The following is a 20,050-nucleotide window of genomic DNA, read 5'->3' on the forward strand; positions in this document are numbered from 1 at the left end:
CTCCTTAATTTTTTAGATCTCTTTGTTTCTCTACTGCATTTTGGATAATTTCTTCACATCTGTCATTCTGGTCATAGTCTATCATCAGACCTATTCATTTGGCATTAAGGTACCTCATTGTATTTTTTATTTTAAGAGTTACATTTTTCATTTCTAAAAATTCTTTTTCATTCTTTTTTTATATCTTCCTTACCAATTATTGAGGTATCTTGCTTCTTGCTCAATTTTTAATCCATATTTTATTTCTTTAAGCATGTCACATGCAGTAGTTTCATATTCTTTATCCAGTAATTCTTATCCCTGAATCAATGGTGTGCTGGAGCTGGTCCATACTGGCTCACGAGAGCTGATGTTAAATTTTCAGTAATTTTGTGAGCAAGTTATTAAACACAGACATTATTAAAAATTAGTTATGTAAGCTTACAATTAAAGTGCATTAAACACAGAGGTAACAAATATATAAAAGTCATCACTTCCTAATGATTTCACGATATTTTATTATTCTGTGTTCTTTAGGTGATTTACTTCTATGTACCTATTTGGTGGAAATACTATATACTATATAGAGTACTAAATACAGCTATTGCACATTTCTCCCCAACTCTACATTCCTGATACTATGTTGGTGGCTTGAAATCAGCTATGTGGGGCTTTTTCCGTAGAGTTGTTTGTTAACGCTCACCAACACTCCACTGCCAGAAGTCCTTGACAATCTAAGTGTGTTATTCATTGTTTCTGCAGATTTTCACTCATAATAAATTGCTTCTTTGAATGCTTGGTAATTTTTTTATTGTGAGCTCAAGCTGTGGGAACTTACGTTGGGGATATTTTTCTTAGGAGGAAATTTGCATTTGCTCCCACTGGGATTCAGATATGCTACTCAGGGTGTGCCAGTTTGGATATATTATGTCCCCCAGAAAAAGCCATGTTCTCTGATGCAGTCTTGTGGGGGCCAATGCATTAGTGTTGATTAGGTTGGAATCTTTGGATTAGGTTGTTTCCATGGAAATGTGACCCATCCAACTGTAGGTGATAACTCTGATTAGATATTTTCCATGGAAGTGTGGCTCCACCCATTCAGCGTGGATCTTGGTTGGTTACTGGAGTACTTTAAAAAGAGCCACACAGGCCCAAATGCTTGCTGTAGCCAGCAGAGACATTTTGAAGATGGCCATTGAAAGCTGACATTCTAGAGAATGCCATTTTGCAACCTGGGAGCAAGTAGACGCCAGCCACGTGCCTTCCCAGCTAACAGAGGTTTTCCGGATGCCATTGACCTTTCCCCAGTGAAGGTACCCTATTGTTGATGCCTTACCTTGGACACTTGGCCTTAAGACTGTAACTTTGTAACCAAATAAACCCCCTTTGTAAAAGCCATTCCACTTCTGGTGTTATTGCATAATGGCAGCATTAGCAAACCTGAACACAGGGAGGATCAGTTTAGCTCCCTTTGAAGGTCCTGGCTCAGTGTGGCGGGTCTCAGATTCAGCCTCCCCACCTCCTTAGGAGCTCAGGGCCAGCCGCTGGAACGTAGTGCTGATCTTTGCATTAGCTTACTGTTCACAGCTCCCTGTTCTGTACTCAGCTCACTGAGCTCTCTTTTCTTTTTTTATAAAGTAATTTTTAAGAAGGTACAAGTAATGTATATTCAACAGCCTACATTTACAGTATACAGTCTGACCAAATTTTAACATTTGTATATACCCATGAAACCATCACAACTGTCAAGATAATGAACATCTCCACCAGTTTCAAAAGTTTCCTCATGCCCCTCTGCAGTCTCTCCTAACTGTCCCTCCCTGTCCCTTCCTCTAGGTAACCACTGATCTTCTTTCTGTAACTACAGATTAGTTCACATTTTCTAGAATTTTATGTAAATGGAATCATACACTATGTTCTCTTTTTTTAGGGGTATGGAATCTGGCTTCTTTCACTCAGCACGATTATTTTAAAATCTGCCCATATTGTTTTTCACATCAATAGTTCCTTTTTATCACTGAATAGTATTTCACCATGTGGATGTAGCATACTTTGTTTATCCATTCATTTGTTGATGGACATTTGGGTTGTTTCCAGTTTTTAGTTATTTCAAATAAAAGTTTGTATGGACTAGGCTCTCATTTCTCTTGGGTAAATAACTGTTAGTGGAATGGCTTAGTTGTGCGCTTGATGATGTTTAACTTTTTAAGAAACTGCCAAACAGTTTTCCAAACTGATTGTACCATTGTAAATTTCCACCTGAAGTGTATGAAGGTTCCAGTTTCTCCACAACCTCACCAACACTTGGTATGATCAGGCCTTTTAGTTTCATCCATTTCAGTGTGTGTGTAATGATATCTCACTGTGGTTTTAATTTGTATTTTGCTAATGACTAATGACAGTGAGCATCCTCTCATATACTTTTTGCCATTTTGGTGAAGTATCTGTTCAAGTCATTTGCCCATTTTTAAATCAGGTCATCTATCTTCTTGTTATTAGGCTTTACAAGTTGTTGTTTTTATTTTTTTTTTAATATGCCACTAGTATAAGTTCTTTGTTGGATAGACATTTTGCAAATATTTTCTGCCAGTCTATGGCTTGGCTTTTATTTCTTATAGCAGTCTTTTATTTTTTAATGTAATTTTATTGAGATATATTCATATACCATATATCCATCCAAAATATACATTCAGTGGCTGACAATATCATAGTTGTACATTCATCATAATAGTCTTTTGAAAAACAAACGTTTTTGTTCTTTTGTTTTGATGACATCCATTGTATTGTTGTTTTTTTTGTGTTTTTTTTTTTTGTTTTTTGTTTTTTTGTTTTTTTGCTTCTTTTGAAAGAGTGGGCAATCTTGGAGAGTTCCCTTACTTTCTAGCAACTCCAAAGCATCATTTAAAAATGTTTGTTTTAATTTCTCTAGGACTTTATTATATATTGGTAAAGGGCCTTTCTGGATATCTAGTCTACCCATATTCTCTGAAGCAAAAGTCCCCTGTCTATTACTTCTACCTAAAATATCCTCTAGTTGTATGAGTTTACAGTTTTGAAGACACTATTGAACTCTGTGGGTTTCTTTTCAAGGGGAAATTTTTGTTTCCAAAGCCCTTCCCATGATATCTTTTTGAAGCCAGATTTATTTTGCAGAGAATATTCCATCAGCCAGAGAGTCTCTGTAAGATAAATAGTTGCCTGAAGGGTGGATAGGGTAAAATATTTATTTTATTTAAGAAATGCCAGTTAATTAAAATCCCATCCATCAGAGTTTACTTTAGTAGATGTGAAGCCAAACAATTTGCCTTACAATTAAATTAAAATTATTCAAATAGTCTGGACGCCGTTTCATTAAAGTGCTCCTGGGCTCCTGTGAAACATGTCAGCATTCTGAATGCATCAGGGCTGGCTTGATTGCTGTTGCACTTTCTTTGGATATTAAAATTATTTTCCAATAGATGCTAATGGGTGAATTATAGTCATCACACATGCGACCTCATCTGCTGCAGTGGCAGTGTGCTAATGCAGACACTTCTGATGCCTTTCTCCAGTAAATTAAGAAATCTGGTCTTAATTAACTGCTGGCTACTCGGATACACTTAATGCTTTTGTGATTTTCAAATGTCTTCCTCTCTCACCCTCCTTGAATCTAACAATCATATTTGAAACCAGCCATGAGGGATGTGAAAGAAGTGAATGCACCTGCTTCTTGCCTGGTTCGGGCAGTGGGGGATGGGGGTAGAGGGTGGGCAATGCTGGGCTCTGACAGTTGATACTTTCAGATAGATTTCAAATCCTTGAGGCAGAGTCTCAGAGATGGGAGGTGGAATTCGAGGGACAGAAAGAGGACATGACCTGCCCATGGTCACATACCTGGCAAATGGAGAGGCCAGTCTCCTTTCTGAAATGGAAGAACTTAGTGCCCCGGTTTTGAGAAGCAGAAGTGCTACTTTGGGATGCTCCAATTACCATTCAGGGCTTGTTCCTCTACGTCCCTGTGGTCCAAATCCCAGCGTCCAAAACAATGGAAACCAAGAATAATGGTGGCCTGGGGTTATTAAGTGATTTATCTCCATTGCCAAAATCATTATTCAGATACATAAATGATCAACTCAGATAATCAATATGTTGACCTGATAGATCAATTTTCTTAAAGCTTTGGATTTGATAACCTTACATTGAAACAGCCGTGTTTCAGATGTGTTGAAGTGAGAGAGTAATGGATGGAAAAAAAAATGGAAGTAGGTCTTGGTTTGAACTGTGTGATCATTGCATACAGTGTTGGCAGTATTACAAGCTTTTTTTCCTAACTTTATTCATTTTTTTCTTTCTCCCCTTTCTTTGCCTACCTTCAGTGATAAAGAACAGTGAGTATTTTATGACACTTTTATTTCTCTACAAACTGCATTTTATCTCTTTTCTGATCAAGGTAGCTTGTCCCTAAAGAGAGTGGGTTAAAAAAGAATTAGCAAAATTTGCATGTCAAAAAAATGTCCAAGTTATTGAAAACACATTCATCTCAAAGAAACTATTATGAAATTAAAAAAAAAAAAAAAACCTTGATAAAAGGATGGCAAATGTTCCTTAGGGCAGCTCTCAATTTAATCCTTATTAGTAATTTGTGGGATTTCAGTAAGTGTATTGACCACGCCATGCCCCTGTTTCTGCAGCACTCTGCTTAGATAAAGAAAATGTTAACTCAAATAACTGCTGTCATTGATAAAAGATGATGATGAACAGAACAGAACTTCAGGATGTTATGAGCTGTACACACAGTCTCTGTCACCTCACTGCAGGTCATCCTGATGCCCCAGTGAAATGCCTTTGACTCAGAGACCCCATCTTTGCTCATAACTTCTGTGTTTTTAATTGGATTCATTTCCTAAATATGCATGACAGATTGGATGCTGGGTCCAATAAATGATCAGCCAAGCTGCAAAGCCGACGGGTCTACAATTGTTTGCACAGTGTCAGAAACTATGGAAAGTCCTTTGTGGCCTCCCCACGATAGGGAGGGTCTCGCAGAACTACAGGAAGGACACTGGGCCTGGCATCCAAAGGCCCAGGTCTGGGTCCTGTTCTCTTGCCCACTGGCATGTGGCCTGGGGCACAGCCCGTCACCTCCTTGAGTCCTGGCTCTCTCTTTCATAAAATGGGTTATCACATCCTTCCTTACAGGGTGGTTGTAGGATCAAATGTGATGCACAGGAAAGCTTTGGAAACTGTACAGCACCGGGTGAAGTCAGGTGAGGTGTGACTCACAGCCTTCCCTTACCCTCATGTTAATATATATAGCACTTTCATAATTGGTTCAGTTTGGGGCCCAAATGACTGCATTGTCAGACCCAGAACCATCTAAATCTTTTACTTAATGCTGAGAAACACGGTTTTAGTTTCCTAGGCTGCTCAAGCAAATACCATGCGGTGGGTTAGTTTGCACAATGGGAATTTATTAGCTCATGGTTTTGAGGTTAAAAGAAAGCCCAATTAGAGGCATCATCAAGGCGTGCTTTCTCCCTGAAGAGTGTGGCATTCTGAAGCCAGCCTCCGACAAGCCTTTGTCCTTAGCTTGTCACATGGTGTCTCATGGTCTCTCCCTTCTGCCCCAGGTTCTCTTGATGTTCAGCTTCTGGCTGCTCCCTCGGTGCCTTTCTCTCCTCTTTATCTGAATTTCATTCTCTTATAAAGGACTCCAATAATAGGATTAAGACCCATCCTGATTGAGGTGGCCACATCTTTACTGAAGTAGCCTCATCAAAAGGTCCTGCCTAAATGGGTTCACACCCACAGGACTGGATTAGGTTTCAGAACATATTTTTCTAGGGTTTTGCAGCTTTAAACCACCAGCAACTTGGGGAAATTCTTCTCCATGTTCTGTGCCTCCACTTCTCCATCTGTCAAATGGGAGCTTGAACAAGCTGACTGCTAAAGACCATTGGGATACTCCACAATCTCCGTTGTAGGCTGGTTAGACCCTGGCCAGGCAGTACCTGCTTTTCATGAATGTCGTGAGTATATTATTCAGACAAGCCAAGGAGAGACACCGGGGCATTGTCAGATTAACATATGAACATCACAAGAGAGCAGTTCATGCCTCCAGAGGGTGCCAAGGCGCTTAGAGGCTTCCCGGGTGCTGCAGGTTGAAAGATAGAATGTATGTCAATCCTCCTTCCCTTGTTCCATCCTTTCTTTATTTCTTCCTTTATTAAAAGATATTTACTAAATGCCTACCTGTGTTCTAAGCACAGTGCTAACCACCAGGGTTACAGGGAGAGCCACAGTGTGAGGGGGGGTGGGAAACCAGGAGAGCATGTGCTGATTGGGGTCTACAAATAAATAAACAGCCAGTCACCAACAAATAAACTCTAGTGCGTTAGGAGATATCATAGTAGACTCACAATCGGCTGTGGCAGCACACAGAGGGGCATCCAGCCCAGACTGGGGGGCCATGCTGGGAAGGCTTCCTGGAAGAAGTGATGTATAAGCGGAGACCAGATGAAGGAAGAGTGAGATGAGAAAGAGACATGGGGGGTCCCAAGTAGGGGGAACAGTGTGTGCAAAGTCCAAGTATGAGCAAGAACATGGAATTTTGGAAGAACTGGTAGAATTCTCTGTGGCTGAAAAGGTTAACAAGCTGGTTGGGATAAATTTCACCCCAAAGGGTCTTTACACCAACTGGGCATGTGTGGCTGCTCCCTCCTTCCCCATCCTTTCCTTCAGGATTCATTGAAATCCCATTCACTGGGCTGTGAAGAGACTTCCTGCTGACACCTGCCAATACTGGTATCCTGGGGAAAGTGGGGCATGGGAGGGGAAGAAAGGAAAAGAAAAGGATTAATTTTCTGCACCCCACTGCTGTTTAATGCTTCAAAGCCTCCATGCCCTGACAGCACTTCCATCATCCCACTCCTTTTGGGAGTTACAATATATTAGTAGAGACATCTGGTGGGGTATTTATTATGTGACTATTGAGTTCATGAAACAAAGAATCAGTCTGGGAGGCAGGAAGGAGGTGGAAGTCTGTGCTTTGCAGTTTTTAGGGAGAAATATCTGTGAAGGGCTTGTACCTGGAGTTGGGACTAGTTGCTTTTGTCCTGGAGACCTCTGTGATGCTGGCCTTTCATGAGGGGGCTCCTTCTGACTCTCTCCAGATATACCTGGGCAGGTACATTCAGGTAGCGAAGAGATGTGCCTAGACGGCCAGTTTCTCCAGTCCCTGTCCATACTCTCTCCCACACATTTCTTGGCAATTCCCTTCCCTCTTCTGAACCCCAGGCAGCTGGAAAATGAGGGGGTCAACTGCAGTAATCATTGGCCTTTTTTTTGGTTAGCAGTAAAACTCTTTATTTGAATAAAGTTTTATGAAGAAGTTAAGTATATATGACAGATAAGAGTAGAGCTTGTTAAAGACTTTTAGTAGCTGAGAGCATTCAAAATATCATAGTAAATGTCATGCAAATGTATTTTAAAATAAGTGTAGGTAAGTCAAACGAGCATCCCATCTTTTGCCTTGGTGGATACTGTATCAGTTAGCTTTTGCTGTGTAACAAACCGTCTTAAAGCTCAATGGCTTGGATCCACAATTATTTATTCTCAGGATTCTGGGCTTGGCTGAGGGCTCTGCTAATCTGGCTGGGCTCACGCAGGCATCTAAGGGTTGGCCTGATCTGGGATGGGCTTGGCTGGAAGGATTTTCTTCATACCACAAGTCTCTCATCCTCCAACAAGCTTTCCTGGGTGCGTGCTCACGGTGATGACAGAGATGTAAGAGAGTAAGCAGAAACACATGAGGCCTTTGGAGGCCTAGTCCCAGAGTTGGCATAACATTGCTTTCTCTGCATTTTATTGGCCAAAGCAAGTCACCAGTCCAGGCTATTTCCAAGGGGTAGGGAAAGGGACTCTGACTCTTTGACAAGAGGAATTTCAAAGCCACATGGCAAAGGGCAAAGGGTGATGTCATTGCAAAAAGCCACATTTTATGCTTTTATTGAAATAGAAAATATGAAATTCTCTCAAATATTTTTCTCTCTTTATTTTCTTTGCTGGTCCTTCTCTGCTAGAATTGGGTGATCTGGCGTTGCCGCTCTGCTGCAGTGAGGCTGGAGGACCTGTTTGCCTGCCCACTCTGTCCCTCCGAGGCTCACTCCCCTGCAGCTCTCTGAGATCCTCCAGGGATCTGCATGGCGCAGCTTGGAAAACATGGCTTAGGAGATCTTGGAGACAAGGCTGCCAGTGCCCTGCAGTGTTCCTTTCTCCAGGAAGCACTGCCCTCAGTATGTGAGCAGGAGTGAAGACACGCCAGCCCCATGCACCCTGACCTGTCTCAGCTGGTCAGTGTCCCTCAGTAAACTGAGACTTAGGCCCTGAGGGTCAGGGTACACTTAAAGGGGCCTAGAAAGAAACAGTCATTAACTCTAGGCCCTGTGACGTAGATCCTATTATTATTCCCACTTAGATGTGGAAACTGATGTTCAGAGAGGGGTAGGTCCCCAGTGCCCCTCTAATCAGTGCAGACCCAGGATTCCAATCATTAACTCAGCCAAGTCAAGGAGAGCTCAGGCTGGTGCACAGTAGGCCCTTTATTATTTTTATTTTCTGTACTGGAAACAATACCCCAAGTAACTTGTCCAAAGAAAGCAATACTTTGCTCTCTGGCTTTGGTTTTTAACAAGATCCAAACACTGGACTCTGGCTTTAAGGACATGGCACTGGAATTGTGTGCCCAGAAGCCCTTGACAAGAAGAGGTTCTTGGGTTTCCATTCTTGCATTGCTCCCAGCTCAGGGGCAGTGTAGGTAGGTCCATTCTCTCCCCTGAGAGCAAAGGCTTTGGTTTGGGAATCGGATCTTGCATCTCGTTTCCCTCTGTTTGCTTTTGGAATTAAGACATGAAAATCCACAGGAGGCTTGTGAGTCCCCACTGCGACCAATCCATGACATTTTCAAACATTGGATGAGCTGTTTGTCAACCGCACGTTTGGGAGCCGAGGACGGGGGAAGGGTTTGGAGAGATGCCGGCAGCCTCCGGCAGGCCTTCTGCTCATCTGCAGATGGAGGCAAGTATCCCAGGCAGTCACTCTTGGGGACCCCCATCCCCTTGGAAACACCTGCTTCTGTTTCTGGAGCCGTGCCTGTCCAGTAGCACGTGTGTCCTATGCACAGTGACCCCAGTGAGCTGGGCGGTGGGGTGGAGGCATTGGCTTGAGTGTGGCCCGGGGTGACCATGTCCATCACCAGACTATGAGCTGCAGGAACACGTCCTTGGGGCAGTCTGCTCTGGGCGCTGGGACTCACCCATGTTCAGTTTTGGTTACTGAGCTGCTGTATAGAGGCAGGAAATCAGTTGAGGGGGATCAGAAAAGCAATCAAGGAAAAAAAATGAGGAAGAAGGAAGGAAGGAGAAGGGCAGTTGGGACATCCATTTCTATGGAAAACCAAAGGGATCCAGGGAGATGGCTGACTCAGGTTATGACTAAGGATCCTTCCATGAGTATGTCTGCTCTTTAGGAATGATGGGGGTCTTCATTATGTGGAGTACACTGTATCTTTTAAACATAGTGAGGAAATATATCAGGCTGAGGGATATTAACCCACCCTAAGGAAGACCTTTCTAACAGAACCATTTAACAACAGCTCAGACTTCTTAGGGAGAGTGAGGCCTCCGTCGCAGGGAGTATTCAAGCAGGGCTGGAAGAACAGCTTCTGGGAAAGCTGTGACAGACTCTAAGGTGCTCCCCTCCCGTGACTTCCGTCTCCTGGTGTTCACACTTGAGTGTGGGCAGGCCCTGTGGCTTGCTCCTAGGCTGTAGAAGATGGCAGAGGTGAAGGAATGTCACTCCCATGTCTATAGTACATAACAGAAGACTCTATCTTTGGAGACTCAAGCTAGAGATTCTCCTTGGTGGCTTGATGGAATAAACAGCCCACATGATCATGCTGGAGAAGCCTGCCTAGCTAGGAACTGCAGACAGTCTCTAGGAGCAGAGAGTGGCCTCAGCCAACAGCCAGCGCTGGGGCCGTCAGTCATACAGCTGCAAGGGAAGTGAGTTCTGCCAGCAACCTGCATTTGCTTGGAAGCAGAGTCTTCCCCCGTCAAGCCTCCAGATGAGAATGCAGCTTGGCAAATGACTCATTTCTGCCCTTTAAGACACTGAGCCAAGGACTTAGTCAAGAGATGTCTGGGCTCCTGACCCACAGAAAAACTGTGAGATACAAAATATGTGTTGTTTTAGGTTGCTAAATTTTTAGTCATTTTTAATGCAACAAAAGGAAATGAATACAGATGCTGTCGGCAGGGCTTTGTGCCATCTCTGCGTCTTCCAGGATTTTTCCTGGATCTAATGCTGCAGAACAATCACCCCAGACTTAGTGGCTTAAACCAACAATAACCATTTATTATCTTTCAGTTTTTGTTAGCAGGAATTGGAGGGTGGCCTTCTGGGTGGTCCTGGCACAGGGTTTCTCACACAGGTGTAGGTGTATGTCAGCTGGGATGACCGTCATCTGAAGGCTCGGTGGGAGCCAGGGGGGCCACTCACATGGCCAGAAGGTGGATTCTGGCCATCGGTCCTTGCAAAGACCAGAAACAGTCTCTTCCTCTACCTTCCCCGTGCCGACTCCAGCTTACCTTTCAGGGGGCAGCTCTGGCTCTGTGGGCCCTGAAGCTTATATAATTTGGGTGGTCCCCTTCAAGAAAGAAGATGTGAAAAAGTATCTTGCTTTTATAAATCATTCCTAGGACTCTACCCAGGGCCTTGGGAGGTGCCTCTGCAGATAGGCTGCCCCAGCATCCCAGGAAATCCTCTTCAGAGTCTCAACCTAGATGTTACTTCCTCATGGAGTGCAACCTGGTCCAGATTAAGTAACATCCTTTGTTTCAGTGTCCCCACAGGTCACACTTATACATAGATGTTTAACATCCCTTCTCCGCACCAGGGACCATGTTATTCAAAAGCTCTTTGTGTGTGTTTCCTCTTTGCCAGGCACGGTTCTAAATACTGTGTATGCAACAGTGAACCAGACCCAGACAAGGTCCCTGCCCTCCGGTAATATACATCCTGGTAGTGGAAGAGAGGCAAGAAACAAGAAAACAAGATTATTTCAGCTAGTGAAGGAAGTAAACCTGAGGGAATGGAAAGATCAAGGAAAGCCTCTCTGAGAATTGGCATTTGCTCCTGGACTGAGTTGAGGAGAGGGAGCCAGCACTGGGAAGATCCAGGGGCAACAGCAAGTGCAAAGGACCTGAGGCAGAAACTAGGCTTGGGTGTTGGAGAGAGAGGGCAGGAAGGCCTGTGTGGTTGGAGCACAGTGACAAGAGGGAGCGAGGAGACCATGGGGGCAGAGAGGCAGATAAGGGGCCTTTGTAGAACAGGCGAGAAGACGGGGTTTAATTGTAAGTCAAGGAGAAGCCATTGAAGGGTTTTGAGCAAGGGGGAGGGGAGGCTTGAGCACAGTTAGCATCCGTTCCTGCCTAGAGACAAACATTCCAAGGCCAGGCCCTGGGAAGGCAGGTTGTTTCTACCAGAATTTCCCTAGGCCACACCTCCTTCCCTTTCTCCCTACAAGACTTGCCCCAAGATATGTTCTCCTTTTCCTTCTAAACTCTTCCTTCTCTGCTTTTCAGAGCAAAACAGCTAAGGTGGGGGTTGGCAGAGGGATATGGGAGGCAGGAGGAAGATGGGACCTTTCATTTCCAGCTCGGAGAATCAAAAGGCAATTTCATGCCTGCCAACGTGATTAGAGGACTAGAAGGAATAGAAGCTGGCAGCTAATTTGGTTCTGGCTCCTGAGGATTCGTTGGCTCCTGGTTTTGTTTTTATAACAGGGATAAGGATTTCTAGTGGTGTGTAGCCTTGCCTTCTGCCCATGGATGATGTACCTCGGTGCCCTCCGGCCTAGAGCAGGTGATGAGTGCAGGGATGGTGAGTTGCCATAGAGCACAGACTAGCTCTCCATCCAGCATCCCCTGATCCTCTGCACACTAGTTGGGGCCTCGCAAGGCAGCTGTTCAAGTCCCCACGAATTGTGGAGGCCACATGTGCAGACCCCCAGGTCAGAATTCCGCCTCTGCCACTTCCCAGCCATGTGATCCTGGGCAAGTGATCTAATTTCTCCATGCTTCAGTCTCCTCACCAGTAAAATGGGAATCATAACAGTCCCTTCCTTGTAGGGCTGGTGGAAGGATTTAATGGGGTAATGTGGGTACACATTAGATGCTATGTCAGTGTTTGCTCTAAAACAAAAATGGAGTGATGGAAAAGTTTTGGCAATGGATGGTGGTGATGATAGCACAACATTGTGAGTGTAATTAACAGCACTAAATTATAGATTTGAATGTAGTTAAAAGGGGAAATTGTATGTTATACTTTTATAAAGGCAAGAGGTGCAGAGGCTGGAACTCAGAATGCTATGGGAGCCTTTAAGGATGTAAATGTGGATGTTTATGTGAAATTAAGAGATTTTTATAAACCTGGTCAGCAACTACTCTAAATTTCTAAGATAAAGATTGTGTGACCCAAACCCAATGTCTTTGTGCCAGGCAGGGACTGGAGTCGACCTGGGACTAAGGGCATCAGACACCCACCCAGAGCTGTTTCTACTCCAGCTGTAGAATCCTGCTGTTCTGGAATCTTTTCTCCAGGTCGTGAGCTTCCTACAGATACCACTTACAGAGGGTCCACCATGTGCTAAGTACCGAATAAAAACAAGCTCATCAGGACCCTCTCTGGGAGGTATTTCCGTTTCCTGGGCTGCTGAAAGCAGATACCATGAAATGGGCTGGCTTTAAGCAATGGAAATTTGCTAGCTTACAGTTTGAGGCTGTGAGTATGTCCAGATCAAGGGATCACAGCAATGCTTTCTTCCCGAAGACTGACTGCCGGTGATCCTTGGCTCCTCTGCCACATGGCAAGGTACATGGCAGCGTCTGCTGGTCTCTCCCTTCCCTTCCAGGTTTTGTTGCTTTCAGCTTCTTGCTTCAGTGGCTTTCCCCCTCTCCCTCTTTATTCATCCTATTTATAAAGGGCTCCAGTAAGAGGATTAAGACCCATCCTGAATGAGGTGGGTCACACCTTAACTGAAGTGGCCTCATCAAAATGTCCTACATGCGGTGAATGGATTTCAGTAATGGATTAGATTTAAGAACATACTTTTCTGGGGTCCGTACAGCTTCAAGCCACCACATGAGGTTCTAAGAGACTTGAGTCTTTCCCCCAGTCTCCCACTCGGAGATCTTCCCAGCAGGAATTGGAAGTGAGACCAGAATCCAGGGTCCACACACTAACCATGACTCGCTTGCCTGCCGGTTTTCCAACCAGCTTTATGTCTTCCCAAATGACCTTTCAGGCTCCAGGCAGGCTGGTCCATTGGCCCCAGCGGCCAGCCCGACAGGCAGAGGAAGCAGGAAGAGCTGACAGATGAGGAGAAGGAAATCATCAACAGGGTGATTGCACGAGCTGAGAAAATGGAAGAGATGGAGCAGGAGCGAATCGGGTAAGGCCTGACATGTCTCATCCACCCCAAGAGCTGGGGAGGCCTGAGGGCAAGATCCCAGGGCCCCTTCCCAGGAGGCTGCTCTGTGGGGTGCTGGGGTGGGGCAGGGCTACCTTTGGGGTTTGTCGGTCGTATCTGGCCAGGCCAGGCCACCTGCCCAGGCAGGACTGGAATCCTTGTCGCAGGAGGTGGGGGGATCTAGAAGAAGAAAAAAGGCAAGAGAGAGGAAAGTGGGCTGGTTGCTGGCTGGGAAGGGGGCTTCCTGGCTGGAGGTGGTTAAAGGGGAGGCAGGAGGGGTCTTCTGATAAGGAAGTAGGAGACTGTCATCAGAGGCAAGTGTTGGACAGTCCGATCACCAGAGGCAGTCAGCATGTGATGGAGTGGCAGAGGTTACCCCAGTGGGTTCCGGACTCTGAGAGATCCACCGTGGATCTCAGGCATGTTCCTTCCCATCTCTGAGCCAGTTTCCTCAGTGGCCGAATGGGGATAAGAATGGTAATCATCCCCCAGGGTTGCTGGAAGGATTACGCAAGATGATGCATGCACCATTCCTGGCTCTGGCAATACTAAGTGTTTCATAAATGGTAGGAAGCAGGAAAAAAGTGGGATTCACAGGGCAAAGATAATGAAAACATGTATGGGGGAGAAGCAACAGATATAAGAAGGATGTGGAGGGTGATGTAAGAGAGGGATGAAATCTACAAGCAAGGACATTGCTGGAGAGAAAGCGAGCAGTGTATGGGTGGGCTTGAGAAGTGGGGAGAGGGGAAAAGTGTGGGTGATCATCAGAGTGGGAGAGGGAGAGAGGGGAGCAGGAAAGGAGAGCGTGTGTGTATGGGGAGCTCTCGGACTGGGCGGAAGGAGCTCCTCCTGCAGAGAGGCTGCTAGGAGGCGGGAGGTGAATGGGTAGGCCCCCAGGCCTGAGCTCTCAAACCAGAAATGGGAGGGGTGCTGGGACCCCACCTACATCCCCAGGGCCCTCCTTTGCCACCTTTGCCTTTGCCACCTGCAGACAAAGGATTTAGGCCCAGACGTGGCCGCTTATCTCCCTACCCACATGCTCAGCTGCGGGTTAATGAAGTTCCTAGATGGAAAACGCCCTGGATAGGGAGGAAGTGGGTGCCTTTGAATTGAGCCTCTGCAGATCATTTCACTCAGGGAAGGCAGGGATGATCAGGGTGCTGTTGACAAATGACAAATACATGCCACACGCCATGCCAGCTTCTTGCTCCACCCTCTGACAGCTTCCTAGGACAGTTGCCACGGGAGGTGTCCTGAGGGGCTTGCATATAGGCTTCAGATTTGGTTATATCAGGAGTGGAGTTCTCCAGGCTGGGAGGTTGTGTGAGTGTGTGTCTGTGTGTGTGTGTGTGTGTGTGTGTGTGTGTGTGTGTGTTCACTTCACACAGCCAACATTGGATCTCAGCCTTGCTGGAGGAAGGGGGATGAATTTTAAAGGTTAATGCTTGGCTTTTGGAAGCAAGAACCCCCCACACATTTCTTTCCTGCATAGCACTTGCCACCAGCTAGCATATTTAATATTTTTCATGTTTATTTGATTACTCTATGTCTCTCCCCACTAGGTTATAGGTTTCTCAGAGGCAGGGCTTTTTGCCTGTTTTGTTCACTACTGTCACCCCAGGGTCTAGCAGTAAAATATTTGAGTGAATGAGTGAATAGTGACTGCCCCCTCCCCATGCAGCTTCCTTTCTCCATCTCCTGTTGCCAGGAGCCTGGAGAGTTTAGAGTCTTGTAGTCCAAGGTCCAAATTCCCAGGGAGAGCACTCTGATTGGCTGGCTCATGTCAGGTGCTGTCCCTCATCCAGTGAGCTATGACCAGGGGTGCCAGGCCATGTTTTGCAAACGTGGCTACTGGGCAGCTGCTAGGGATAAAGCTAAGGGGGTCCCTGTGGCCTGGACCTCTCCCAGCTGGAATGTCCTGCACCAGGGTAAATGGGGTCCCTGCCTTGTACTCCACATCCTGCCATGTTCCCTAGACTAACCTGGTAACACTGGCAGAATTGCATAATGGTTGAGATCTGGGGCCCCAAAGACAGGCCAGTGTTCAAATTCCAGTTCTGCCACTCACTACCTGTGTGACCTTAGCTAAGCCATTTTACCTCCCGGTGCCTCGGTTTCCCGTTCTGCAAAGCATGAATAACATTAACACATACTTCTCAATGACTGTTTAATTAACATGCAAAGGATTATCCTAGTGCCTGGCCCAGAGAAAATGCTCAATAAATGGCAGCAAATTATTTAATGATGAGTTTGCTGAAGAAACTCAAGTTTTGACATTGGCCAAGACCTCTGTGCTAGCATTATGCCTCAGGATTCCTGTTTGGCAAGCCCTAGAATTCCATTAGCCCCTGACTTTTCCTGAAGGAGATTCGAGAGGCTTCCAGGGAAGCTTGGGGCAAGCCCTTGGTGACAGAATGTACCCTGCCTGAGATGACGTGTTTTCTGCCAGGCTTCCCAGACTGGGGAGGACGGTCCCAGAGGATTCCACCGTGACTGTGTCACTGCACCCTTCCAACAACCAGCCTTCGCTGGTAGCATTGCCAGAGGCAAACCCAGTGCTGCTTGTGTTTCATAAGCTCACACCTGCCCTGATTCCTGTTCTACCCACGCTTTCCTGGGAAGGGATCAGAATACAGTCAGATGAAAGGGAAGTGAAATATCAGGCATGGAGCGAGGCTGAGGATGGGGTGCCATCTGGGGCTCCCACTTTGGAAACCGAGGTTGCCGCTTCATGAGCCTTTGGCACCTTAGTTTCGCCTACCACCAATAAGGCAAGTCGGTCCAAGCCTCAGGATCCTTCCTGCTCAGACTACAGTATTTGGGGGTGTCTGGGGGAGAACCCCACTCTGCATTGTTAGCTGTGCCTCTCAGCACAAAAGAGAGGCTGTGTTAAAATTGCAGATGTATCCATGTCCCATTCCAGGTCCAGACACCAGCTCTGTAATGCTGAATTTCCTTTTCTAATCCTGAGTACAAGCAATCTTGGATAGGTGTGAAATCATTGGAATAAGCATGACAAATCACCATCATAATGGAGACATTTCACTGGACACTTACTGTTTGCCAAGTACCTCACCTACAAACTTCCTATGGATTACCTCATTATCTGCTCCTCTCAACCCTAGGAAAGAGGTGCTATGATCATCCCCATTTTGCAGGTGGGGAAACTGAGGCTCAAAGAGGCTAGGTCACTTGCCTAAGGTAACATAGAGCCAAGAGGCACTTCCTAGTCTGGCTGATTTTCTAAACTATGCAGGTGTGTGTCTCCTGAAGGCCTTTCCCCCAAAATCCTAGGCTCTGCAGAACCTGCAAGTGATATCCAGGTTTGGAAGGTACATGTTGCAAGCTGGAAGCTGGAATCCCTTCAGTGCTGCCCCAGTGATTCTTTCCAGCTCTTAGTGGCCTGTCTGTGCCTCCAAAGCTGCCAGAAGCAGCTCTCCATCCTGCCATGGCTCCCAGCATCTCCTATGGTAAAAATAGCCCTCAGGCCATCCAGGAGGCACTCACTGCCTGGGGCAGTTTTGCTAGAGTTATCTGCCTCAGGGAGCTCCAGGGAGCCCCAGGCCAGGCAGCAGAGCAAAACTGGTTCTCTCCCGGGAGCCCCTTTGCTTCTGCCTATAACCTTCACTTCCTACTCAGCCCTCAGCTCTCTTTCGCCTCCTGGGTGGAGGGACTATGGCTAAAAGGGAAAATCATTATAAGCCTCATCCCCCTACCTCCATTCCTTATTCAAGCACTAAATGGCATCTCAGGGTTGATTTTTGCATGCCTTGACTGCTGCAGACTTTCTAGATTACTTAAGACACCCTGGCTGCAAGAAAGGAAACCAATTCCAGCTAGGTTGTTTCACTTATCTATTGCTGTGTGACAAACTACCCAAAACCCGTGGTTTAAAGCAACAGCGGCATTTTTTTTTTCCATGATTCTTTGGGTTAAGAATTCAAGCAGGGCTCAGCTGGGCAGTTTTTCTGCTCCACACACTGTTGGTGGGGGTTGCTCAGCTGCCATCAACTGGTAGCTGGGATGGAAAGTCCAAGAAAGTGTCACTTCCATGACTGATGTCTTGATGCTCTCCATGTGGCCTCTCTCTCTCCAGGAGATCTTTCCTTATTCAGTAGTTTGCCCTAAACTTCTTTATGGGTTAGTTGGATCCCAAGAGATCAAAGGTGGAAGCTGCCAGGCCCCTTCGAAGCTAGGTCTGGAAATGGCAGGGTTTTGCTTCTGCCATATTCTTTTGGGGAGGATAAATGGATCCCATCTCCCAGTGGGAAGAGGGACACGTGCATGCACAATGAGGAAAGTCATGATGGGGACCACCTTTGAGAGTCTATCACCCTAAGTAAAAAAAAAAAGAGGGAGGAATTTAATATAAGGAATCAGAGATGTCTCAAGGAATCTGAGGGTGGGAACACAGTCTAGCTTCAGAAACATTCTCCCTCCCATCCCACAGGTCAGAAAATATATCCACACTACTACTCCCCAATTTTTATTACTCCTTTTAGTCCTCATTCCAAAATCCCAGGGAAGGGATTCCGATTGGCCAAGCTTGCACTCAGTGCCCGCCCCTTGTCCAATCAGCAGTGCCCAAAGGTGCCAGGCTGTGTTACACAAACATGGCTACTGAGTGCTTCTCCTGGGCATGACAGGAGTCTTTGAGAAATGGACAGAAATCCACACGGGGTGTCTCAGGAGTTTTATCCTGTATTGTCTGGAATTAAACATTTGCCTGGGGAAGTTTGTATTTGCATTGGTTTTTTTCCATCGGTAGGTCCCCTGCATCCACACTGCATTCCCTTCTGTCCAGCGCCTCAGCTCCCTGAGGCCATCTCAAAGGCATTTGCTCGTATATCCTGTCTGCAAAGGGACAGGCAGCTGGGTGGCTTCTATTCGAGGTCAGCTCCCCTCAACAGATGGGCCCAAAAAAGTAATTGGGACTTGTCATTAACCCTGGTGTCCAGATGCTGTGATGGAAGAGGACATCAGAAAGGTGCAGGAGACCTGTTGTTGGCAGAATCAGTTGTGTTCCCATCACTTCATCATCCTGGCCCCAACATGCCCCATCTTTTTGGCACAGAATTTTTCCAAACTGGGGACAGAGAGAAAAGTGAATAACAATGCTGGGAACTTGCTGCATCCAATTAGGTAGGCATCCACCTATGGGTGGACAAGGTGACAGAAGTCAGGTCCCTTATGCTCTCCTCTTTCTGAAAAAGGGTATTTTATTTTGGGTTTTTTTTTTTTTATGCCTGGAGTCCTAGGCGTTCTGTGGATGGGACTCAGGTTATGGGGGCATCCTGTCATTATAAGCATATTTATCCATCTTTCTTGGTGCTTTTTTTCTTAAGAAAAAAATCTTCATAGCTTTCATCAGATTTGGGGGAGACTCTGAATCCACCCCCACGATGTTAAGGACTACAGTATAGAACCTCAGTTTTCCCAGGGGTTGGACCACTGTTTTCTAATGTCCGTTCAGCCTTAATACTGCATGAATCTGTTCGTACAAGATGAGAATGGAAGTTTTCTTAACAGTTTAATTAGCCCATAAAAGACAGAGCCAGAAAATACATGTTGAGTGAATCAGCCAGGGACCAAACTGAGGAAGCCTCTCATTGAGTCACTTCAGCCTCACAGCCTTCCCTGGCCTTATCTATAAAACGGGGACACCCATAAAATTAGTCAAGGTGGTCTCCAAGTTCCCCCAGCCCAGGGCTTCTCGACCACAGCACTATTGACGTTTAGGGACAGATAATTCTTTGTTGTGGGGGGCTGTCCTGTACCTAGTAGGGTGTTTGGCAGCGTTTCTGGGCTCTACTCACTACTAGAAGCCTGTGGTAATACCACCCCACCCCCAGTCGTCCCGACCAAAAATGTCTCCAGACATTGTCAAGTGTCCCCTGGAAGGCAACATTGCCTCCTGTTGAGAACCATTGCTCTAGCCCTATTGTTGGGTAATTCACAAAGGGGAGAAGAAGCAGACAGAATTTTCCTGCAGCCAAAATCAACTTCTAAGAAGATAATAACAGTGGTCCACTTTTATAAAGAGCCACGGGCCAGCACTCTACTCACAGCTTCAGGTAAAGTCCTTCATGCAGTCCTCACAACCATCCTATGGAAGATGTCCAATTACTATCATTCCCATTTTACAGATGAGGAAACCTGGCACAGAGAGGTTAAGCATCTTGCCAAGGGTCACAGTTAATAAGCAGTGGAACCAAGATCACCTTTATCTGCTGCTCCTTAGAGACAAACATTTATTGCCAAGCACTGTGCCTAGGAACTGTCAAATATGCTACATTTCATTATTCCTGTAATGTCCTCACTACGAGAGAAACTGTTAGCTCTGCTTTCTAGCTGAGGGAACTGAAGCTCAGAATGGCTAAGACACTTGCCCACAGCACACAGCCTTCGTGTGACCAAAGCAGGCTTTGAATTCAAATCTGTTTTCCACTTTCCCCCTTTGTCTTTTGGGAGTGCAGATGGGGAAGGCAAATGACAACTGATTTCAGGCATTGAGGGCAATCAGTAATTGACCGGATGCTTCAAATGTGCATCTGGTTAATC

At 45.9% G+C, this 20,050-nt stretch overlaps 1 protein-coding gene across 2 annotated transcripts in view; it reads left to right on the top strand.

Annotated features, from left to right (window-relative positions):
• The window catches only part of RPH3A (rabphilin 3A), a 105,988-nt gene that overhangs the window by 40,303 nt on the left and 45,635 nt on the right, over positions 1-20,050 (top strand). Inside the window, exons 4-5 of one of the 2 annotated variants that reach the window (XM_037816807.1) lie at positions 4,335-4,346; positions 13,322-13,468. In XM_037816807.1, the coding sequence (XP_037672735.1) occupies positions 4,335-4,346; positions 13,322-13,468 (159 nt within the window). The remainder of the gene's footprint in view (positions 1-4,334; positions 4,347-13,321; positions 13,469-20,050) is intronic. The other variant, XM_037816808.1, reaches the window with a different exon arrangement.

Source organism: Choloepus didactylus, chromosome 23 (genome assembly GCF_015220235.1).
Source record: "Choloepus didactylus isolate mChoDid1 chromosome 23, mChoDid1.pri, whole genome shotgun sequence".
In the NCBI taxonomy this organism is placed as follows: Eukaryota; Metazoa; Chordata; class Mammalia; order Pilosa; family Megalonychidae; genus Choloepus; species Choloepus didactylus.